General features: G+C 40.0%; 1 protein-coding gene across 2 annotated transcripts in view; it reads left to right on the top strand.

Annotated features, from left to right (window-relative positions):
- The window catches only part of PARP14 (poly(ADP-ribose) polymerase family member 14), a 50,760-nt gene that overhangs the window by 11,424 nt on the left and 16,800 nt on the right, over positions 1–22,536 (top strand). The window contains exons 5-10 of one of the 2 annotated variants that reach the window (XM_005547975.4): positions 1,683–1,919; positions 5,534–7,776; positions 12,564–12,800; positions 13,349–13,570; positions 17,031–17,109; positions 22,340–22,489. In XM_005547975.4, coding sequence (XP_005548032.3) covers positions 1,683–1,919; positions 5,534–7,776; positions 12,564–12,800; positions 13,349–13,570; positions 17,031–17,109; positions 22,340–22,489 — 3,168 coding nt within the window. Of the gene's footprint in view, positions 1–1,682; positions 1,920–5,533; positions 7,777–12,563; positions 12,801–13,348; positions 13,571–14,108; positions 15,681–17,030; positions 17,110–22,339; positions 22,490–22,536 lie in introns of those variants that run through there. The other variant, XM_074033300.1, reaches the window with a different exon arrangement.

Genomic DNA, 22,536 nt, shown 5'->3' with positions numbered 1-22,536 from the left:
GCCTGGGTGACAGAGTGAGAGCCCGCGTCTGAAAAAAAAGAAAAAAAAAAAAAGAAAAAGAAAATAAAAGTACCTAACAACTTAACGTAGTACCTGAGACGTAGTAAGGACTCAAAGGGAGCTATTCTTATTTCAAATTTATTACTATTTCTTACAAAGGGAAAACTAAATGGACTTGCTTTTGTACATTGATCAGAATCTTGAATGCCTAATATGTGCTAGGCACTGGTCTAGGTGCTGTGGGCAGAGATGAATAATCAGGTTCCTGCCCTTGAGAAACTCACAGCCTGGGGTCAGGGAGGAAGCCCATATGTAAACAAATAAGGAAGGTCCAAGAGAAGAAGCTGTCTCTCTAAGCTGTGAACAAAAAGCTGTGGGAAATGGGAGGAAAGGGACCCCCTTTCAAACAAGGTGGCCTGGTCTTGCTTCTGTGAAGTTTATACTCCAGTAGTACCATTTGATAATGTCCAGAATATATTCCATCTGCTTGACATAGCTGTTTCCCTATCCATCTGGTAAACCCCTCTTCATTGTTCAAAACCCAGATCAGAGCCACTTACTCTGGGAATCATTGTCTGATTCCCAGTATTAGTCTTCCCACCTCATTTGATCCCACAATAGGCAATTTATTTGCTCTCAAGACTTGCTCCCTCATGGATGATGCACTGGCAGAGACTTGTTATGTTTATTTTTGTATCCTCAGATCCTAGCACAGTGCCTGGCACATCGTGGGCCCACCATCGATACTTCTTCTTCTTCTTCTTCTTCTTATTATTATTATTATTATTATTTTAAGACAGTCTCGCTCTGTCGCCCATGCTGGAATGCAGTGCAGTAGCATGATCTCAGCTCACTACAGCCTCTGCCTCCCGGGTTCAAGTGATTCTCCTGCCTCAACTTCCCGAGTAGCTGGGACTACAGGCATGCACAACCATGCCCAGCTAATTTTCTTATTTTTAGTAGACACGGAGTTTCACTATGTTGACCAGGCTTTTCTCGAACTCCTGATCTCAGGTGATCCGCCTGCCTTGGCTTCCCGGAGTGCTTAGATTACAGGCATGAGCCACCACGCCCGGCCAATACTTATTATCAAAGAGACAGTTGAGTCCTGAAAGATGAATAGGATCAAGATAAAAAATTGGAGAAGAGCATTCCAAATGCAGGAAATTGTATACCCAAAGACCCTTTAAAGGAGAAGGGGGTTTACAAAAATAATGACTAGTCTTTGTGGCAACATGGAAAATAAAATGAATGGCAGGGAATAACCAAAGGTGATGCTTGGAAATTAGTTTCGAGTCACATCGCTAAGGGCATTGTACACCTGGCTGAGGAGTGTCAACACTCATACCTGCAGGTAATGGGGAGCCATTGAAGGGCTTGAGAAAGGGGTGAAATGAGATTTGTAGGGAAAGCCCTCAGGAGGGTTGGTGACGGCTGGGGCAGGAAGTGGGGACATAGCTCAGTGGCAGCAATCGAGGTAAGACATTCGCATGTGTGTCGCTCAGAGACTGGGAGTTTTAGGTATGTAAATTCTCATGTAGGTGTTAAGATCTTGTGTCTAAAAATGGAGTGCTTAGCTCTCCCTTTTAACTCAATTAGTAGCCAGACATTTTCTTCTATACAACATAAAGATACAATCAAAATTTACTGATTTTCTTTCTTTTTTTTTTTTTGGTTTGTAGATACTGTAAGATTTGTTGATGATTGTACCAGGCACCATTCAATTAAACAACTTCAGCTTTCTCCAAGACTTCTGGAAGTGACAAAAACAATCAGGGTTGAAAACCTGCCACCTGGTGTTGATGACTACAGTTTAAAACTTTTCTTTGAAAATCCGTATAGTGGAGGGGGAAGAGTTGCCAACGTTGAATATTTTCCTGAAGAGAGTTCAGCTCTGATTGAATTTTTTGACAGAAAAGGTAATATTTGTTAACCTGTCATACATGGCATAATCTAGGCCAGTTTTAGCTGAGCTTAACAGTTATCAATTTAGTTCTGATGTGTTTTATTTGTTTATTTATGCATTTCTTTGGGAATTGAATAAATAATCCTGTTCATCTGGGATATGATGCTTAATAAGGCCAGTGATTCAGACTTTAGAGAAGGAACATCAAGTTTTTGAAAGATTTAAGGAGATTCTTTCATGAGTCTCTACCTATGATGGACTGAAAAATACATTCTTGGGATCTTTGAAATACTATATTAAAAAGGAGATGATCTGTGTTTTAGCCACACACTTGATAGAAACTCTCAAATTAATTACAACAAGGTTAGGTAAAGAAATACTCAGCAACTCATAGAGTTCCTGTACAGTACCACTACTACTTTCACCTATTGTACCGTCATTCAAAAATGGACAGGAGTGGTTTCACATGACCAGTGGATGCCTGCTGGAATATTGTTTGGAGTGACCCTGTGAAAACCATGTCCAGCTGAACCTTAGAGAAACACTTGTGAGTGTTTTGTGACGAAGACTGCCAGTTCTCTGAGGCATATACAAGGTCAGCTTGGAGGTTCTACTTGTGTTCAGAGGTCAAGGCTGAGCAGAAGGAGTTAGGGGGCCAGGCTTCTTAGGAAAAGAAGGAAAATTGTGCCTGGGATTAATAAGGGTGGGGCATGACATAGGATAATGTGGTATGCCACTCACTTGAGAGAAATTGTTCCAACAGGGTACTTGAAGGAACCTCCCTTTTCCCAACTCAATTTTTATGAGCTGGGAAAACTGGGTAAAAGTATGGTTTGAATTAAAATGGAATGAAAGACCTACTATTCCTTGGGCAAAGGGACAAAGAGGAGCTTCTGTCACATATTCAAATCTCCCTCTGCCTGGTCTTGGGCCCGGAGAGAGAGAGGGGTACATAAAATCCTCTGCCCTAGAAATTAACTTCCCAGTTTGTGGTGAGAGTTGACAGTTTCAGGGTTTTCAAACATCTTGAGGGCATGGGGCTGTTGGGTTTGTCCTCAGAAGGGCTATTCTGCACATACACAACTAATGTTAAGTACTATTTAATGAAGGTTTATTTTCTCCCAGAGCTATTCATGTAAACTCTAGGGGGCCCTCTCAAAGGTTCCCTTCCTCCCTGATCCCTTTGTACCATCTAACTTTTTTGACCACACCTCCTCCTCCAAACCCACTCATTCTCTGTCCTCCACAATCTGTGATATACTGACTTTCTTTTTTGTTCTCTAGCTTCTCCTTCTTATTATTTTTTAATTTTCATTTTATTATTTATTTATTTTGAGACAAGGTCTCACTGTCGCTCAGGCTGGAGTACAGTGGCATGATCATGGCTCACTGCAGCCTCAACCTCCCGAGGCTCAGGTGATCCTTCCACCTCAGCCTCCAGAGTAGCTGGGACTACAGGTGCATGCTACCATATCCAGCTAATATATTGTATTTTTAGCAGAGATTGGATTTCACCATGTTTCCCAGGCTGGTCTTGAACTCCTGGGCTCAAGCAATACTCCCTCCTTTGCCTCCTAAATTGCTGAGATTATAGGCGTGAGTCACTGCATCCAGCTTAGCTTCTCATTCTTTTAATTATAACTTACATTTGCATAGCTTCGCAGGGTGTTACCAAGTGCACTCAGACAGTCTGTCTTATGGGCATCTTGATTGTTATAATCCCTGTTTTACACATGAGGAAACTGAAGCACAGAAAGGTCCAATAACTTGCCCAAGATTACGCAGCTATAAGTGACACAGTCAGGATTTGAACTTGGGTATTCTGATCCCATAACATATACCCTAACTTCTCTCCTTTTTCCAAATCTCCTGTTCACCTATAACGTTAATTTTTCTTATAGGATAGTTCACCATTCACAATGGGTTGCCAATAATGAGGCAGATGGTAGATAGAGCTTGGTTTAAAAGAGAATTTGTTGCACAATATTGTGTTTTATGTAGATTTCTTGAGAGGAAAAAATTAGGCATTTTACTCTAAAATTATTTGGTTCAACTTCACAAAATCTGATTTAATTTTTAAGGAAGAGAATTTTCATTGAACACCTATGTCTGTAAGATCTTTGGCTGTTTTTTCTGCTACAGTATCTCACAATCCCATTAATAATCTGCACGGTTAGATAAACTTTGTCCTTACAGGCAAAACAGGATGGAGACTTGAAGGCATATTAAGATGACATCTGCCATGGTTCTTGGGTCAAACAGACCTGAATTTGATTCCTGGCTTTGGTGCTTACTAGCTTTGTAATCTTGGCCAAGTTACTTTAACCCACCTAAGCCTCTGTGCTCTTATCTGTAAAATGGGACTCACATTACTGCTTACCTTAGAGGAGTGCTGTGAGGTTGAAATGAAATAATACCAGCAAAGTGCTTGGTGCCTGACAGTGCTCAGTATGTTGGTAATCATAAATACTGCCTAGGCTTAGGGCTGCCACAGGGCCACGTTGGGAAGTTGAAGCTGTATGTTTGGGCCTCTGAAGGCCACTGTCTTTCCATCATGCTCGATACCAGCTCTAGGACCCCATCACACACAAGGTGAAGTTACTTTAACAGCGTTCCACAAAGGTTGCTCTTTTAACCCAAGTTGTTATTGGAGCACATTCTGATTCCCTTTCTGTAGATGCTCTGCCTAATAACTTACACAAAATGAGGAGGGGCTTGGAAGAGAAGAGCATGCGCATGCACACACATGCAAACACATCCATGGGAGTATTCCAGTGAAGTGGAAAAAGGAGATTGCAGCAGGGCCAGGAGGAGGTGTGGGTCTTACTGAATCATAGTCTGTGGGGCTGGGCTCTCAGAGGACCGTGATGATGACTTGGGTTTGGTAGAGGGGCAAGAGGATGGGCTTTGGGGTTGGACAAACACTGAATCTTAGCTGAGTTATCTGCAGTCTATGTAACCCTATCCAAGTTATCTAACCTTTCCTAGCCTCAGTTTTATCATTTGTAAGTAGGGATGATAATAATAATGTCTCTACCTCAAATGGTTGTTGTGAGGATGAAATGAATTAAATATATGTAAAGCACTCAGAATAGTGTGTGACACATGCTAAGCTATAATAATTTATTATTATGCTCCTCCTTTTCAAGGTATTAATGTAAATCTAACTCAATTTTGAAGCCTAAAATTATAGGACTGTACAGGAAGACCAAATAGCATAATACTAAGGTGAGCTTCACTTTGAGCACCAAAATATTTTTTATACTAGGGCAAACATTACTCTCACGCTTGTGACCAAACTCATGTATTTCTTAACATGATGGTGATATATCAGTAATATCAGGAAAACAGTAAACGGAATTTAATTAACAGGATTTCAGCATAGATGGATCTTGGCTAGAAAGTAATTATTCCATTCAATAAGGGATACCTGTGCACCTGTGCACTGCTAACCCATATCAGTTTATATTAGAGCACTTTGAGAGTAGTGCTGCTTTTTAATATGCTGTAACATCACAATTCTACCAACATTAGATTTTTTTTTCTCTAAAATAGGAAAATTTTGTTTTGTTTTTAGTTGCCATATATCATCCTGGGCTTACGTTATTTTATTTCTTTCCTTTTAAGTGTTAGACACCATCATGGCCACAAAACTCGACTTCAATAAAATGCCGCTTTCTGTGTTCCCGTACTATGCCTCACTGGGCACAGCCTTGTATGGAAAGGAGAAGCCTCTGATCAAGCTTCCAGCACCATTTGAAGAGTCACTAGATCTTCCCTTATGGAAGTTCTTACAGAAAAAGAACCACCTGATTGAGGAGATAAACGATGAAATGAGGCGTTGTCACTGTGAGCTCACGTGGTCCCAACTCAGTGGTAAAGTTACCATCAGACCAGCAGCCACCTTAGTCAATGAAGGAAGACCGAGAATCAAGACCTGGCAGGCAGATACTTCCACGGCACTCTCTAGCATCAGGTCTAAATATAAAGTCACCCCAATTAAAGTGGATCCAACAATGTGGGACACCATAAAAAATGATGTGAAAGATGACAGGATTTTGATTGAGTTTGATACACTTAAGGAAATGATAATCTTAGCAGGGAAATCAGAGGATGTCCAAAGCATTGAGGTACAAGTCAAGGAGTTAATAGAAAGCACTACTCAAAAAATTAAAAGGGAAGAGCAAAGTTTGAAGGAAAAAATGGTCATTTCTCCAGGCAGGTATTTTCTTTTGTGTCACAGCAGTCTACTGGACCACTTACACACAGAGTGCCCAGAGATAGAGATTTGTTATGATGGAGTCACTCAGCACTTGTGCTTGAAAGGACCTAGTGTAGATGTGTATAAAGTCAAGTGTGCAATCCAGGAAAAGGTGTACACCATGGCTCAGAAAAACATTCAGGTTTCTCCTGAGATTTTTCAGTTTTTGCAACAGGTAAACTGGAAAGAATTCTCTAAGTGTCTTTTCATAGCACAGGAAATTCTTGCACTTTATGAGCTAGAGGGTACAACTGTTCTCTTAACCAGCTGTTCTTCTGAAGCCCTGTTAGAAGCTGAAAAGCAAATGCTCAGTGCCTTAGATTATAAACGCATTGAAGTTGAGAACAAAGAAGTTCTTAATGGCAAGAACTGGAAAGGGCTCACTCATAATTTGCGTAAGACACAAAATTTCTCCCCAAACACTGTAATCATCAATGAGTTATCTTCAGAAACCACAGCTGAAGTCATCATTACAGGCTGTGTAAAGAAAGTAAATGAAACCTATGCATTGCTTTTTAACTTCATTGAACAAAACATGAAAATAGAGAGACTGGTTGAAGTAAAGCCTTCCTTAGTTATTGACTATTTAAAGACAGAAAAGAAGCTATACTTGCCAAAGATAAAGAGGACAAATGTGCAGGTAAGTTTCAATCCTGAGAACAAACAAAAAGGCATTTTACTAACTGGCTCAAAGACCGAAGTACTGAAGGCAATGGACATCGTCAAGCAAGCCCGGGATTCAGTCTGTGTTAAAAGTGTCCATATTGATAAGCCAGGAGCCAAGATGTTCTTCCGGGATAAAGCATGGTTTTATCAACGTGAGATCAAACGGTTGTTTGGTTGTTACATCGAACTACAGGAGAATGAAGAAGTGAAGGAAGGAGGCAGCCCCTCTGGGCAGAAGTGCTTCTCTCGGACGGCCTTGGCCCCCGGCGTCGTGCTCATTGTGCAGCAGGGTGACTTGGCACAGCTTCCTGTCGATGTGGTGGTAAATGCATCTAATGAGGACCTTAAGCATTATGGTGGCCTGGCTGCTGCGCTCTCAAAAGCAGCTGGCCCTGAGCTCCAGGCCGACTGTGACCAGATAGTGAAGAGAGAGGGCAGACTTCTACCGGGCAATGCCACCATCTCCAAGGCAGGAAAGCTGCCCTACCACCACGTGATCCATGCAGTGGGGCCCCGCTGGAACGGATGTGAGGCCCCGAGGTGTGTATACCTATTAAGGAGAGCTGTGCAACTAAGTCTCTGTCTAGCCGAAAAATACAAGTACCGATCCATAGCCATCCCAGCTATTAGTTCTGGAGTCTTTGGCTTTCCCTTAGGCCGATGCGTGGAGACCATTGTTTCTGCCATCAAGGAAAACTTCCAACGCAAGAAGGATGGACACTACTTGAAAGAAATCTACCTTGTTGATGTATCTGAGAAGACCGTTGAGGCCTTTGCAGAAGCTGTGAAAACTGTATTTAAAGCCACCCTGCCAGATACAGCTGCCCCGCCCAGTTTACCAGCAGCAGCAGGGCCTGGGAAAACATCATGGAAACAAGGAAGTCTGGTGTCCCCGGGAGGCCTGCAGATGCTGCTGGTGAAAGAAGGCGTGCAGAATGCTAAGGTGAGTGTTGCCTTTACAGAACACCACCAGGGCACTGTGACTCCACTTAGTCAGCGACTCTCTCATGCAGGGCTGAAGAAAGATAAGGACCAAGGGGAGAATCAAGGGAGAGAATCCCATGCCCTCCACGCCCACCTTTTAACAATTTTCCTTAGATAACTGGGCTCCTTACCAAATCATTTACTAATTGAGATCAGCCAATTATTTGTGAGAACTGAAAGTGTATAGAGGTCAGATTTCTAGGTTTCCAGTAGATATAGAAATCCATAATATCACACATTTAGACAGTTCTCTATACTTTACGCCTGCCGTGTTTTGGTAAATCTAAGACTAATTTCCTAATTTACTGACAGCAGATACAGAACAATCAGAGCATAGGGTATGCAGAAGACAGGAATCTTGTCAATGATGCTGAGCAAGAGTGAGCTTAGGGCCAGAGTCTGAGGGACCATCAGCACCCAACACCAGTGAGGAAGTGAAAAGTGGACCTGAGGAAGTTACAGGTGCCAGGCAGTATGTAGGGACAATTCTTGTAGGCTGCAGGGGCATGGCGGTGGCGGGGGGACTAAAATGTTTATTTTTATTTTTAATTTTTTTTCAGGCAGGATCTCGCTCTGTCACCCAGACTGGAGTGCAGTGGCACCATCTCGGCTCACTGCAACCTCCACCTCCCGGGTTTAAGTGATTCTCCCACCTCAGCCTCCCTAGTAGCTGGGACTACAGGCACGTGCCACCATGTCCGGCTAATTTTTTTTTTTTTTTTTTTTTTTTTTTTAGTAGAGATGGGGTTTCACCATGTTGGCCAGGCTGGTCTTCAACTCCTGACCTCAGGTGATCCGCCCGCCTCAACCTCCCAAAGTGCTGGGATTACAGGCATGAACCACCGTATTTAGCAACATAGGGTCTAACTAATCAGAACAGCAGCCATCTGCCCAGGGTCTGAAGCCTCCTACTGTGCCAGGCACTACTTCTTTAATTGGAAGATTTGGGGGAGTCCTGGCAGGGGAGTCAGGGTGGAGATGGTGGGAGCAGTGAGGGCAGATGCCGGGCAGCACTTATTTCCCAACCAACAGAAACATTTTTCCTTACTGTCTTAACTGGCATGGCCATAGTTGTGTCTTCCAGTGGATATTTGCCTCAACCTTCCTCTGCTGGCGTGGAGTGAATGTGCTCGGGGCTGCCAGAGGGACCCTGGGACCCAGAGCTGGGTGAATGCCCTTCCTGCCACCCAAGAATGCTGCTGGGCTCTTTTTTGCCCCACTTTTTAAAAGGAAGATCAATTAGCACAATATACATAAAAGAAAACAGACATCACAATACAATGAAAGTTTCATCAAGTCTGAGTGTTTTATTCAAAGACCAAGACCAAAGTCCTAAATTACTAGCACTGGGTGTTACTTATCTTCATCATCTTTAAACAAAATACAGTTGAATATGTGCTTTACATGATATTAAGTGAAATGAACAAAATTTAATAAACTTGCCAAATGTTTTGCTTTGAATTGTTTAAAAGAAAAAGTATATCTAAGCATACATCCAGTGTCCAATGTAATGTGATAAAAGATGACACAATTGAAACTATATTAACCTGAATGTATTTGCTGTTTCAGCATATTTCTACATCACAACTGTCTTGAGAAAAGCTGAAAATTGATTAACAGTCACACTCAATCACCTTCCTTTTTGTTTAAACAGCTTTGTTGAGATATAATTCACATACCATACCTGTTTACAATGTGCAATTCAGTGGTTTTTAGTATGTTCACTGAAGTATGCAATCATTACCACAACCTAATTTTAGAACATTCTCATCATTCCAGAAAGAAACCCTGTGCCCATTAGCAGTCACTCCCCATTCCGTCCACCCACCTCCCCAGCCCTAGGCAGCCGCTAATCTACTTCCTGTTTCTATAGATTCACTTATTCTGGAAATTTAATATAAATGGAATCATACAATTTGTAGTTGTCTGACTGACTTCTTTCATTTAGCAGAATGTTTTCAAGGTTCATCGATGTTGTACCATGTATCAGAACTTACTTCCTTTTTATGGCTGAATAATACTCCATTGTATGGATAGACCACATTTTATTTATCCATTCTTCAGTTGATGAACATTTGGATTGTTTCCACTGTTTGACTTCCATGAATAATTCTGCTATGAACATTTGTATACCAGTTTTTGTATGAACATATGTTTTCAGTTCTCTTGGGTATATACCTAGGAGTGGAATGGCTGGGTCATGTGGTAACTCTGTGTTTGACCATCTGAGGAACTGCTACATCATTTCCCAAAGCAGCTGCACCATTTTACATTCCTGTCAGCAACATTGACAGTTCCAGTTTCTCCACCTCCTTGTTGACACTTGTTAGTATCTTCTTTCTGATTATAGCCATCCTAGTGAGTGCGAAGTCACATCTCACTATGGTTTTTTTTTTTTTTTTTTTTTTGAGACGGAGTCTCGCTCTGTCACCCAGGCTGGAGTGCAGTGGCCAGATCTCAGCTCACTGCAAGCTCTGCCTCCTGGGCTTACGCCATTCTCCTGCCTCAGCCTCCCGAGTAGCTGGGACTACAGGCGCCCGCCACCTCGCCGGGCTAGTTTTTTGCATTTTTTAGTAGAGACAGGGTTTCACCATACTAGCCAGGATGGTCTCGATCTTCTGACCTTGTGATCCGCCCGTCTCGGCCTCCCAAAGTGCTGGGATTACAGGCTTGAGCCACCGCGCCCGACCCTCACTATGGTTTTGATTTGAATTTCCATAATGACTAATGATGTTGAGCATCTTTTCATGTACTTTTTGACAATGTGTGTATCTTCCTTAGAGAAATGTCCACGTGGATCCTTTGCCCACTTGTAATTAGTTAGTTAATTATTTTTAGAGACAGGGTCTTGCTCCGTCACCCAAGCTAGAGGACAGTGGCACGATCATGTCTTGCTGTAACATTGAACTTCTGTCCTCAAGTGATTCTCCCTCCTTGACCTCCTGAAGTGCTGGGATTACAGGTGTGAGCCAAAGTACCTGGCTTATATTTTCTCTTTTTCATTTGGGTTATTTGTCTTTTTATTATTAAGTATTTTTTCTCTATTTTGGATATAAGTCCCTTATCAGATATATGATTTTCAAATACTTTCTTCTATGTGCCATCTTTCTTTTTTGAGTTGTTACTTTGTATAAAATATTTTTTGTTTTAAAGTGCTGAACTGGAAGATTTAAAACAGATTTTTACTTGTAGTAAGCTTAAGTAATAACTACAAAAACCATAGCTAATATTGGTTGTTACTATGTGCCAAGCCTTGTGATGGTTTTTTTTGTTGTTCTTGTTTATTTGTTTATTTATTTATTTTGAGACGGAATCTTGCCGTGTCACCTAGGCTGGAGTGCAGTGGCGCAATCTCAACTCACTGCAACATCTGCCTTCTGGGTTCAAGTGACTCTCCTGCCTCAGCCTCCCAAGTAGCTGGGACTACAGGCGCCCGCCACCACACCCAGCTAATTTTTGTATTTTTAGTAGGGATGGGGTTTCTCCTTGTTGGCCAGGCTGATATCTAACTCCTGACCTCAGGTGATCAGCCTGCCTCGGCCTCCCAAAGTGCTGGGATTAGAGGCGTAAGCTATCATGCCCAGCCAACACTGTGCTGTTTTTGACATGCATTTTCTCATTCACTGCCATGCGGCAGATTCTAGGACTATTATTCTTCTCACTTCACAGACGAGAGAGTGAGGCTTAAAGGGGTTAAGTAATTTGCCCACATCCCCCAACTAGCAAATGGTAGAGCCAGGATTGGAATTTGTTCAGGCTCTTAACCATTGCACTATTTCAAAATGTTAAAAATAATTTTGTGTCTCATTTTTAAAAATCAACTCTTTTGACCAAGCATCAGTAATGGGAATGAATTTCATTCCTTGTCCCTTTTGACACCAAATGTCACGACATTCTTTCCCAACTAGGCATGGTGGCTCATACCTGTAGTCCTAACTACTTGGAATGCTGAGGTGGGAGGATCACTTGAACCCTAGGAGTTTAAGGCTGCAGTGAACTATGATCATGCCACTGCCCTCCAGCCTGGGTGACAGAGCAAGACCTTCTCTCTTAAAAAAAGTCATACTTTGCTTTCCTTTCACTCCCATAGATGCGTAGCTTCCATGACTGCAATAACTGCTCTGCATTACTCCTTAGTGACCCAGGCAGGCCAGCTTTGAAAATCACTTGGCTACATTCCCTCTTTCTGTTCTCTTGACCTCTCTAATCTGCTCACATTCACTGATGAAAAAGCTTCCAGGGCTGATCCCTGCCTGTCAGGCAGTCCAGATGTCTTGGCACTCGAGGTGGGCCCCCCAGTCTACCCCCAGTGTAACATTTCTAGCCTGGAGTGTACCATTTTGCTGCAGAAGCTTTCTCAGATCAAATTAATTTGTTCACAGCTCACAACCCACCATGCCTATGTTCATGCTGCTCTCTGTCTCGCTCTGCCTGCTGAAATTCTTCCCATTTCTCAAAGCCCACATTGCTCATGGTGTCTTCACTAGTTACTGAAACAGCTTTCTCTGGACTCCTCCAGTGATGCCATACCATTCATAGATTGCTTTTTGACTGCTCTCTTTTGTTCCTAAGTGCCACTTAAATAAGTATTTAGTAACACTTTGTCTTGTGTTGATATTTAAATCACTGAAACCTTAATCATCTTAGTTGTCTCCCATTGTGCCAAGCCCAGTGGCTCAAATATAGTAATCATTGATGAATGCTTTTTGTTAAAATTGGAAACAAATTTTTGGTTTTGTCTTTCAGACGGATGTTGTTGTCAACTCCGTTCCCTCTGATCTTGAGCTTAGTAGGGGGCCTCTTTCTAAGGCCCTCTTGGAAAAAGCTGGACCAGCGCTCCAGGAGGAATTGGACACAGTTGGACAAGGGATGACTGTCAGCGTGGGCACAGTGCTCAAAACCAACAGCTGGAATCTGGACTGTCGCTATGTGCTTCACGTGGTAGCTCCGGAGTGGAGAAATGGTAGCACATCTTCACTCAAGGTTGGCCCTGGTTTTGAATTCTCCAGGAAGTCGGGTAGCCCTTTGGGTTCTCCTTTTAGTAGCATATTGATTGGACATAGATTGGGCCTTGTCTGTTTCTCTTCCACAATAATCACGCTTTTGGCAGATTCCATCATGTGGCCATTTCTTTCAGCTGTAGCTGACTTTTCCTGATGACTAGTTAATAATATAAATGAATTATTGTGCTCAATAATTATTGGAGCTCAGGGAAGGGTTACTGAACATAATATTATTACTTGCTTAGTGAAGAAAGCCAGAGAAGGGTGTGAAGAATGGAAGAGAATGAAGGAAAAGAACAGTAGTTGCGTTGCTTCTTTCCTTCATTGTGAATGTGTTTAAGTCTCTCGCATTCTCTTTTCCTTTTCCTTTCTTTCTCCTGTATTTTTCTTTCCTCTTCTGATTGCCCTTAATCACTGTTGAAAGCAAAAAGGAGTATTCGAGGTCACAAGGTTGCTAAATTCTTGTCCTTTTTATTCTAACTCCCATTTCTAGACAAGATGTATAAGGATATGCTTTGTGCGTTTCAGATCATGGAAGACATAATCAGAGAATGTATGGAGATCACTGACAGCTTGTCCTTAAAATCAATTGCATTTCCAGCAATAGGAACAGGAAACTTGGGATTTCCTAAAACCATATTTGCTGAATTAATCATTTCAGAGGTGTTCAAATTTAGTAGCAAGAATCAGCTGAAAACTTTACAAGAGGTTCACTTTCTGCTGCACCCAAGTGATCATGAAAATATTAAGGTACAGTGCCACTCATTTCTGATTATTTTGTAACTGAGACCTAATGTTTTTTCAAATGTCTTTTTGTTCTGACAGGATGCTTTTTGCATTCATTTCCCCATACAGGAAAGTAAGGAAGTAGTTTACACTTGTAGTTGTAGCATGACAAATTTTAAGACAAGTTACAGATGTAGGAAAAGTTTAACTTCCTATTCAGGAAAATTTCAAACATATCCAAATGTAGACATAATAGTATAATGAAGTCCGTTGTACCTATCACTGAACTTCAACAGTTATCAACCTATGGCCAGTATGTTTCATCTGTATCTCCATTTATTTCCCTTCCTTCTATATTATTTTGAAGCAAATCCCAGACATATCATTTTATCCATAAACAATTCAATATTTATTTTAAACAATAACATTTCTTTTTAAAAAAGTAACATAACCACAATACTGCATCACATCTAAAATAAATGGACAATAATTCCTTTATTTAACCAATTATCAAATCAATTCTCAAATTTCCAACTATCTCATAAGCGTTTTGTTTTTACAGCTTTGTGTTTGAAGCAGAATCCAAATAAGGCCCACATATTGCAATGGAGTTGACTATAGGATTTCCCTCCATATGGACATAGAAAAATTTTAATGCAGAGCATAAAAGCACAGTGTGGCCTTATCACTAGGAAGACGTCAGAAGATGTGGTTAGAATGGATTAGCACATTCCCATGTGGATAGGAGAGTTGGGACCAGAAACACCAGAACCATCATCAGTCATGAGTTCATCATTCAGCTACATTTACTGAGCATCAGCTGTGGGAGAGCCATTGGACTCAGCATTATGGCAGCACAGCAGGCATTTAAGCCATTATCCCTGCAGTCCAAGTGTTTACTTAATCAAATAAAATAGATGACATTCAATGTTTGAAAAATTCCCATGATATTACAAAAATTGATCAAATAGATTAAAATCAGCAACCCAAGAGATATCTGTGGATCATTGGACCATCTGAATTTTTAGGTAACACTTAATTTTTCTGTGACGCTAGATACTACCTTTAAGTTCGTTGGAAGCAAGTAAATCTAACCTAAATTCTAATCAGGCAACCAACCACCTGAGTAAAATATGTGGTCCATTTACTTGTCCTGTATAATTAGTTACTCTTCTGTGCAACAGAAGCTTTTAAAATAATCTCCCTATGACTTGCATTGTGCAAGGTGATGTGGATCGTGGAACAAGACGAGTAGGAATGGCACATACTTTCCCTCCTATAAATCACAATTACTTTAGAGCTAAGATTTATATACACAAAATGAACTAAATGAGAAGCATGAAGTGCTGTTTTTGAATGAACAGGTGATTGAATACAGCATGAGTCCTGTGACACAGACCTGAACCTTCAAATACCACTCTTTTTCATACAACCTCAGCATTCATTTTCTTTCCTAAAGACTGAGTATTTTGCAAATACTCTGTAAAAAGAATTAGTCTATATAGATACCTTTAGTACCATCTGAAATTCTCTGTGTGTGTCTGTTACACTTTTTCTCTTTAGACTCTTAAAGACAGTTAAACTTTGGTTACATTTGCACACACACACACAAAAAATCAGCAAAGCCTATTGAGATGTTTATAGATGGAGACTGTCACAGAGAAAGCCGCAGTCCCGTGATTTGAACATGGCCTCAGATGTGCTTTATTTAGATTATTTAAAAAAATTCAATCAGTTGCTAACATTTAAAAATCAAAAATTTCACATAAAACTCTAGATATCCACTATGACCTAAAACTTAAAAACTTCTGGCACATTAAACATGGCTTCCTGCTTGGAACAGGAAGTTTTCCATGTCTGAGTGGCAGGTGTTCTCTAGTTCTCCACAGTCAAATCAGTCTACCTTTACCCATGTGCCTTACCTACCTGGCTCCTGGAGGCCTGTGAGTCTGAGATCTTTGTTCTACCCTCTCTCTGAGACCTTCTCCCATTATTGCATCTGTCTTTAGCCAAGATGTTACTTGATTTTTTTTTCCAACAAAATTATCTGTTGCTTGTTTACAAGGAGGAAGAAAATGATGATTTTGGAGGGTCACCAACAGGCAAAAAAAAAAAAAAAAAAAAAAGAAAGAAATTCACAGGTTTATTAACACTAGAATACATACACCAGCTACTTGCTCCAAAAATCATGACTCCCCAGCCCCTCCTCTTTTGGTATAAACAGGAAATTAAAAATGGAAGTGTTTGGGACCTTGTGATGGTCATTCTCTTAACATTGTAGTTCTTACAATAGGCAAGTTATTTGCTTTGACTGACTATTATGGTAATTCATGTTCATTGTAGAAACTTTGAACAATGCAAAAATGCATAAATTCTTTAGTTGGATTTTATTCCAGCCTGCTTTTTTACATATGTACTTTTAAAAGTGGGATTGGCTGGGAGCGGTAGCTCATGCCTGTAATCCTAGCACCTTGGGAGGCCAAGGCAGGCAGATCACCTGAGGTCAGGACACCAGCCTGCCTAACATGGTGAAACCCTGTCTCTACTAAAAATACAAAAATTAGCTGGGTGTGGTGGCCTCCCAAGTAGGCTGAGGCAGGAGAATCACTTGAACCTGGGAGGCAGAGGTTGCAATGAGCCAAGATTGTGCCACTACACTCCAGCCTGGGTGACAGAATGAGACTCCATCTTAAATAAATAAATAAATAATTAAATAAATAATTAAAAGATTGTGATTATATATTATTTTATTTAATATCCTTCACTTTTATTTTCTGTTTCATTAAATCTTTGAGGCTGGGCACAGTGGCTCACACCTTTAATCCCTGCACTTTGGGAGGCCAAGGCAGGAGGATCACTTGAGGCCAGAAGTTCAAGATGAGCTTGAGCAACATAGGGAGATCCTGTTTCTACAAAACAAAACAAAACAAAACAAACAACCAAAAAAAACTTAGCTGGGTGTGGTGCCATATGCTTATAGTCCCAACTACTTGGGAGGCTGAGGTGGGAGAACTACTTAAGCCCAGGAGGTCGAGGCTGCAATGAATGCCTCTAGCACTTCAGCCTGGGTGACACTCCAACCTGGGTATCACAGCGAGATCTCATTTATTAAAAAATAAAAAATTCTTCAAAAATCAATTTTTAATGGCTGCTAAATAATCCAACACATGGATACAGCAACGTTTATTTAACTTTTTCCCTGTTGAATTTTTAACTGTTTTTTCTCTATTATGAATAGCACTGTAGTGAATATCCTTGTATTTATATCTTTGTCCACATCTTTATTTTCATTAGACACATTTATAGAAACAGAATCATGTGTTGTTTTCATAACTTTCAAGATCTGCAATGAAATTAAATAATACTGTTTGATAATGGTTATCTCCCACATATGTATGTATGCATGCAGGACCAAACACCCTGATGATTCCAATTTATTCGTCTACAGAGGAGTGTAATGATCAACGCTATATTTATATTTCAGGCATTTTCAGATGAATTTGCCAGAAGGGCTAATGGAAATCTCATCAGTGACAAAATTTCCAAGGCTGAAGATACACAAGGTTCAGTAAAGCTTCTAAATTGAAAAGTGATTTGTAGTTGCTAAGTAACTGTTCATTGACAGGTAAAAGATTGTAGTGATAATTTTTATGAAAGAAAAAACAATGAGTGACAAATGATACTAAGTTATGTTTCATATGCCTGAGCGTGTAAGACACTGGTCATGTTTACATCATCTGAAGCAGAAGGGAAGGCAGGCCAAGTTATATAATCTGTACAATGGGTTTTAAGTAATGACAAGACTACCATTTCCTGAGGAGAATGTGACATGTATTTTCCAAAATAGACAAATTAGAGAGACAACGCTAACCAAATGTTTCACCTCTGTCAAATTTGTTGTTGCCATATTTGAGTTGATCCTGTTTGAATTTCACCGAGGCTTCTTTAATAGAAAAATGTATGTCTTTCACCAAATTTGGAAAATTTTAAGTTATCTCTTTAAGTGCTTTTTTGTGCACTGATCTATTTCATATCTCCTTCTGTTTTCCAATACTGTGGTGCTAAGCCTTTTGACAGTGTTCCAAGGTCTCTGCAGAGCTGTTCTCCCCATGCCTACCACCCCCCTGCAACCCTGCACGTCTCTTTTCTCTCTTGTTCTTCAGATTGGATAATTTATCTTGACCTACCTTCAAGTTCACTGAGTCTTTTCTCTGCCCACTATGCTATTGAGCCCATCCAGTGAATGTTTTATTTTAGATATATATATATGTAAGTTCTAAAATGTCTATTTGGTTCTTTTTAAAATTTTTAAATTCTTTAAAGTTTGAACTTTATTTTCCTTTGCAATTTATTATTATTATTATTTCAATAGTTTTGGGGATACAGGTGGTTTTTGATTACATGGATAAATTCTTCAGTAGTGATTTCTGAGATTTTAGTGCATCTGTCACCTGAGCAGCATATACTGTACCCGTTATGTAGTCTTTTATCCCTCACCCCTCTCTCAACCTACCCCTTGGAGTCCCCAATGTCCATGATATCACTCTTATGCTTTTGCATCCTCATAGCTTAGCTTTCACTTATAAGTGAGAACATAGGATATTTGGTTTTGCATTCCTAAGCTACTTCACTTAGAATAATAGCCTCCAGCTCCATCCAAGTTGCTTCAAAAGACATTATTTCATTCCTTTTTATGGTTGAAGAGTATTCCATGGTGTATATATAGCACATTTTATTTATCCACTTGCTGGCTGATGGGCACTTAGGTTGGTTCCATATCTTTGCAACTGCAAATTGTGCTGCTATAAACATGTATGTGTATGTCTTTTCATATAATGACTTATTTTGCTTTGGGTAGATACCCAGTAGTGGGATTGCTGGATTGAATGGTAGTTTTACTTTTAGTTCTTTCAGGAATCTCCATACTGTTTTCTGTAGTGGTTGTAATAATTTGCATTCCCATCAGCAATGTAAAAGTGTTCCCTTTTTACCACATCCATGCCAACAGCTATTGTTTTTTGACTTTTAAGTTATGGCCATTCTTGCAGGAGTAAGGAGGCATCTCATTGTGGTTTTAAGCATCTCATTGTGGTTTTAATTTGCATTTTCCTGATGATTAGTGATGTTGAGCATTTTTTCTTATGTTTGTTGGCTGTTTGTATACCTTCTTTTGAGAAATGTCTGCTCATATCCTTTGCTGACTTTTTGATGGGATTATTTGTTTTTTGTTTGTTTGTTTGTTTGTTTTTTCTTGCTGATTTGTTTGAGTTTCTTGTAGATTCTGGATACTGGTCCTTTGTCGGATGCATAATCTTCGAATATTTTCTCCCATTCTGTGGATTGTCTGTTTACTCTCCTGATTACTTTGCTGTGCAGAAGCTTTTTAGTTTAATTAGGTCCCATTTTTAATTTTTGGTTTGGTTGCATTTGCTTTTGGGGTCTTAGTCATGAATTCTTTGCCTAAGTCAATGTCCAGAAGAGTTTTTCCAATGTTATCTTTTAGAATTTTTATGGTTTCAGGTCTTAGATGTAAGTCTTTGATCCATTTTGAGTTGATTTTTATATGAGGTGAGAGATAGGGATCCAGTTTCATCTTCTACATGTGGCTTACCAGTTTTCCCAGCACCGTTTGTTGAATAGGGTATCATTTCCCCAATGTATGTTTCTGTATGCTTTGTTGAAGATCAATTGGCTTTAAGTATTTGACTTTATTTCTGGGCCCTCTATTCTATTCCATTGGTCTACATGCTTATTTTTATACCAGTACCATGCTGTTTTGGTAACTATAGCCTTGTAGTATAATTTGAAGTTGGGTAGCATGATGCCTCCAGATTTGTTCTTTTTGCTTAGACTTGTTTGATTATATGGGCTCTTTTTTGGTTCCATATGAATTTTAGGAATTATTTTTCTAGTTCTGTGAAGAATGATACCGGTATTTGGATGAGAATTCATTGAATCTGTAGACTGCTTTGGGCAGAATGGTCATTTCCACAATATTGATTATTCCCATCCATGAGCATGGAATGTGTTTCCATTTGCTTGTGTCATTTCTTTGACCAGTGTTTTGTAGTTTTCCTTGTAGAGAGATCTTTCACCTCCTTGGTTAAGTATATTCCTAGGTATTTTATTTATTTATTTATTTTTGCAGCTATTGTATAAGGGATTGAGTTTTTATTTGATTCTCAGCTTGGTCGTTGTTGGTGTGTAGCTGGGCTACTAATTTGTGTACATCGGTTTTTTTAACCTGAGACTTTACTGAAATTGTTTATCAGATCTAGGAGTTTTTTGGAGGAGTCGTTAGGATTTTCTAGTATACAATCATATTACCCGCAAACAGCAACAGTTTGACTTCCTCTTTTCCAGTTTGGATGGCCTTTATTTCTTTGTCTTGTCTGATTGCTCTGGCAGGGACTTCCAGTACTATGCTGAATAGAAGTGGTGAAAGTGGGCATCCTTGTCTTGTTCCAGTTCCCGGGGGTAATGCTGTCAACTTTCCCCCATTCAATATGATGTTGGCTGTGGGTTTGTCATATATGGCTTTTACTACTTCAAGATATGTCCCCTCTATGCCTATTTTGTTGAGGGTTCTTATAATAAAACGGTGCCTGATTTTATCAGATGCTTTTTCTCATCGATTGAGATGATTATATGGTTTTTGTTCTTAATTCAGTTTATGTGATGTATCGTATTTACTGACTTATATATGTTAAACCATCCCTGCATCCCTGGGATGAAATACACTTGTTCATAATGTATTATCTTTTTGATGTGCTGTTGGATTTCGTTAGCACATATTTTGTCAAAGATTTTTGCATCTGTGTTCATCAGAGATATTGGTCCATAGTTTTCTTTTTTTGTTGTATCCTTTCTTGGGTTTATTATTAGTTTAATACCGGCTTTTAGACTGATTTAGGGAGGATTCCTTCTTTCTCTATCTTTTGGAATAGTTTCAGTAGGATTGGTACCAATTCTTTGAATGTCTGGTAGAATTCAGCTGTGAATCCATCTGGTCTGGGACTTTTTTGTTGTTGGCAATTTTTTAAATTACTAATTCAATCTTGCTGCTTGTTATTGGTCTGTTCAGGGTTTCTGTTTCTTTCTGATTTAACCTAGGAGGGTTGTACATTTCCGGAATTTATCCATTTCTTCTAGAGTTTCTAGTTTGTGCACGTAAAGGTATTCATAGCAGCCTTGAATGATCTTTTGTATTTCTGTGGTATTGGTTGTAATGTCTCCAGTTTCATTTCTAATTGAGCTTATTTGGAACTTCTTTCTTCTTTTTCTTGGTTAATCTCACTAACGGTCTATCAATTTTCTTTATCTTTTCAAAGAGCCAGCTTTTTGTTTCATTTTTTATCTTTTTGTGTTCGTTTGTTTGTTTCAATTTCATTTAGTTCTGCTCTGATCTTTGTTATTTCTTCTACTGAGTTTGGGTTTAGTTTGTTCTTGTTTCTCCAGTTCCTTGAGGTCTTTTTAAAATAGTTTCTATTTCTCTGCAGAGACATCCTATTTTTCCATTCATTCCATATCATTTCCATCCATTCAAATGTGTTTACTTTGACCTCATGGATCATAGTTATAGTAGATGCTTTAAAGTCTTCTATAATTCCACCATCTGGGTCACTTTGGGATTGACATTTTTTTTTTTAATGGAGTCTTGCTCTGTTGCCCAGGCTGGAGTGCAGTGGTGCAATCTTGGCTCACTGCAACCTCTACCTCCTGGGTTCAAGCAATTCCCTTGCCTCAGCCTCCCAAGTAGCTGGGATTACAGGCATGTGCCACCATGCCTAGCTAATTTTTGTATTTTTCTTTTAGTAGAGGCAGGGTTTTACCATGTTGGCCAGACTGGTCTTGAACTCCTGACCTCAAGTGATCCACCTGCCTTGGCTTCCCAAAGTGCTGGGATTATAGGCTTGGCCGGGATTGACATCTTTTTTTTTTTTTTTTTTTTGAGACAGGGTCTCACTCTGTCACTTAGGCTGGAGTGTAGTGGCATGATCTCAGCTCACTGCAGCCTCAAACTCTGGGGGCTCAAGTGATCCTCCTACCTCAGCCTCCCAAGCAGCTGGGACTACAGTTGTGGTGCACAACACCATGCCCAGCTAATACTTGCATTATTTGTGGAGATGGGGTCTCACCATGTTGTTCAGACTGATCTTGAACTCCTGGACTCAAGTGATCCACCCACCTTGGCCTCCCAAAGTGCTGGGATTACAGGCGTGAGCCATCGTGCCTGGCTGGATTGACATTCTTAAGGGTTGATCAAATTTTCCTGGTTCTTTATATGACAAGCAGTTTTGGAATATAGACTGGGCATTTTAAATATTATGTTGTGAGACTAGGGCCACCCTTGGGTCAAAGCTGGGAGAGAAAAGAGGAAAAATGCTAAAACAGAACAAAATGGAAAACTATCCCCCTTAGCAGATTGCTTCTGCGAGTTTTGGCTCCTTTCTTCAATCTGTCTGCTGTTATTGTAACTTTTCAGAGCTCTTGGGTAGTGGCTTTTTGTATTTGTTCTGTTTTTAGTTGTAATCAATGGGAGAGATAGGCTATAGCAGACTAACTTCACCTTGGCCAGCACCAGAGTTCATGTTTGATATGGATTCTATTTTCTAATTCTTTTTTCTTAAACAGATCATCACTGAGGCTGAGGGGCAGGGCCAGGTTAAAGACTAGAGGTCACAGAAAGAGAGAGAGAGGGAAGACATACAAGACGGCCACATGTGAGCAGGATACCCAAGTCATTCTTGCTGTGGCTGACTTGGTTATTGACTTTACTTCTTTTCTTTTCAGGTTTTTATGGGACTGTTTCTAGCCCTGATTTAGGTGTGCATGAAATGAAGATTGGCTCCATCATCTTCCAGGTGGCTTCTGGAGATATCACTAAAGAAGAGGCAGATGTCATTGTAAATTCCACATCAAAGTCATTTAATCTCAAAGCAGGTACTTGTACAATTTTGATGAGTTCAATAGTTAATGGTAGATGCCAT

Source organism: Macaca fascicularis, chromosome 2, assembly GCF_037993035.2.
Source record: "Macaca fascicularis isolate 582-1 chromosome 2, T2T-MFA8v1.1".
Lineage (NCBI taxonomy): Eukaryota > Metazoa > Chordata > Mammalia > Primates > Cercopithecidae > Macaca > Macaca fascicularis.
The sequence above is the reverse complement of the archived record's forward strand: the minus strand, read 5'-3'. Positions and strand labels throughout refer to the sequence as shown.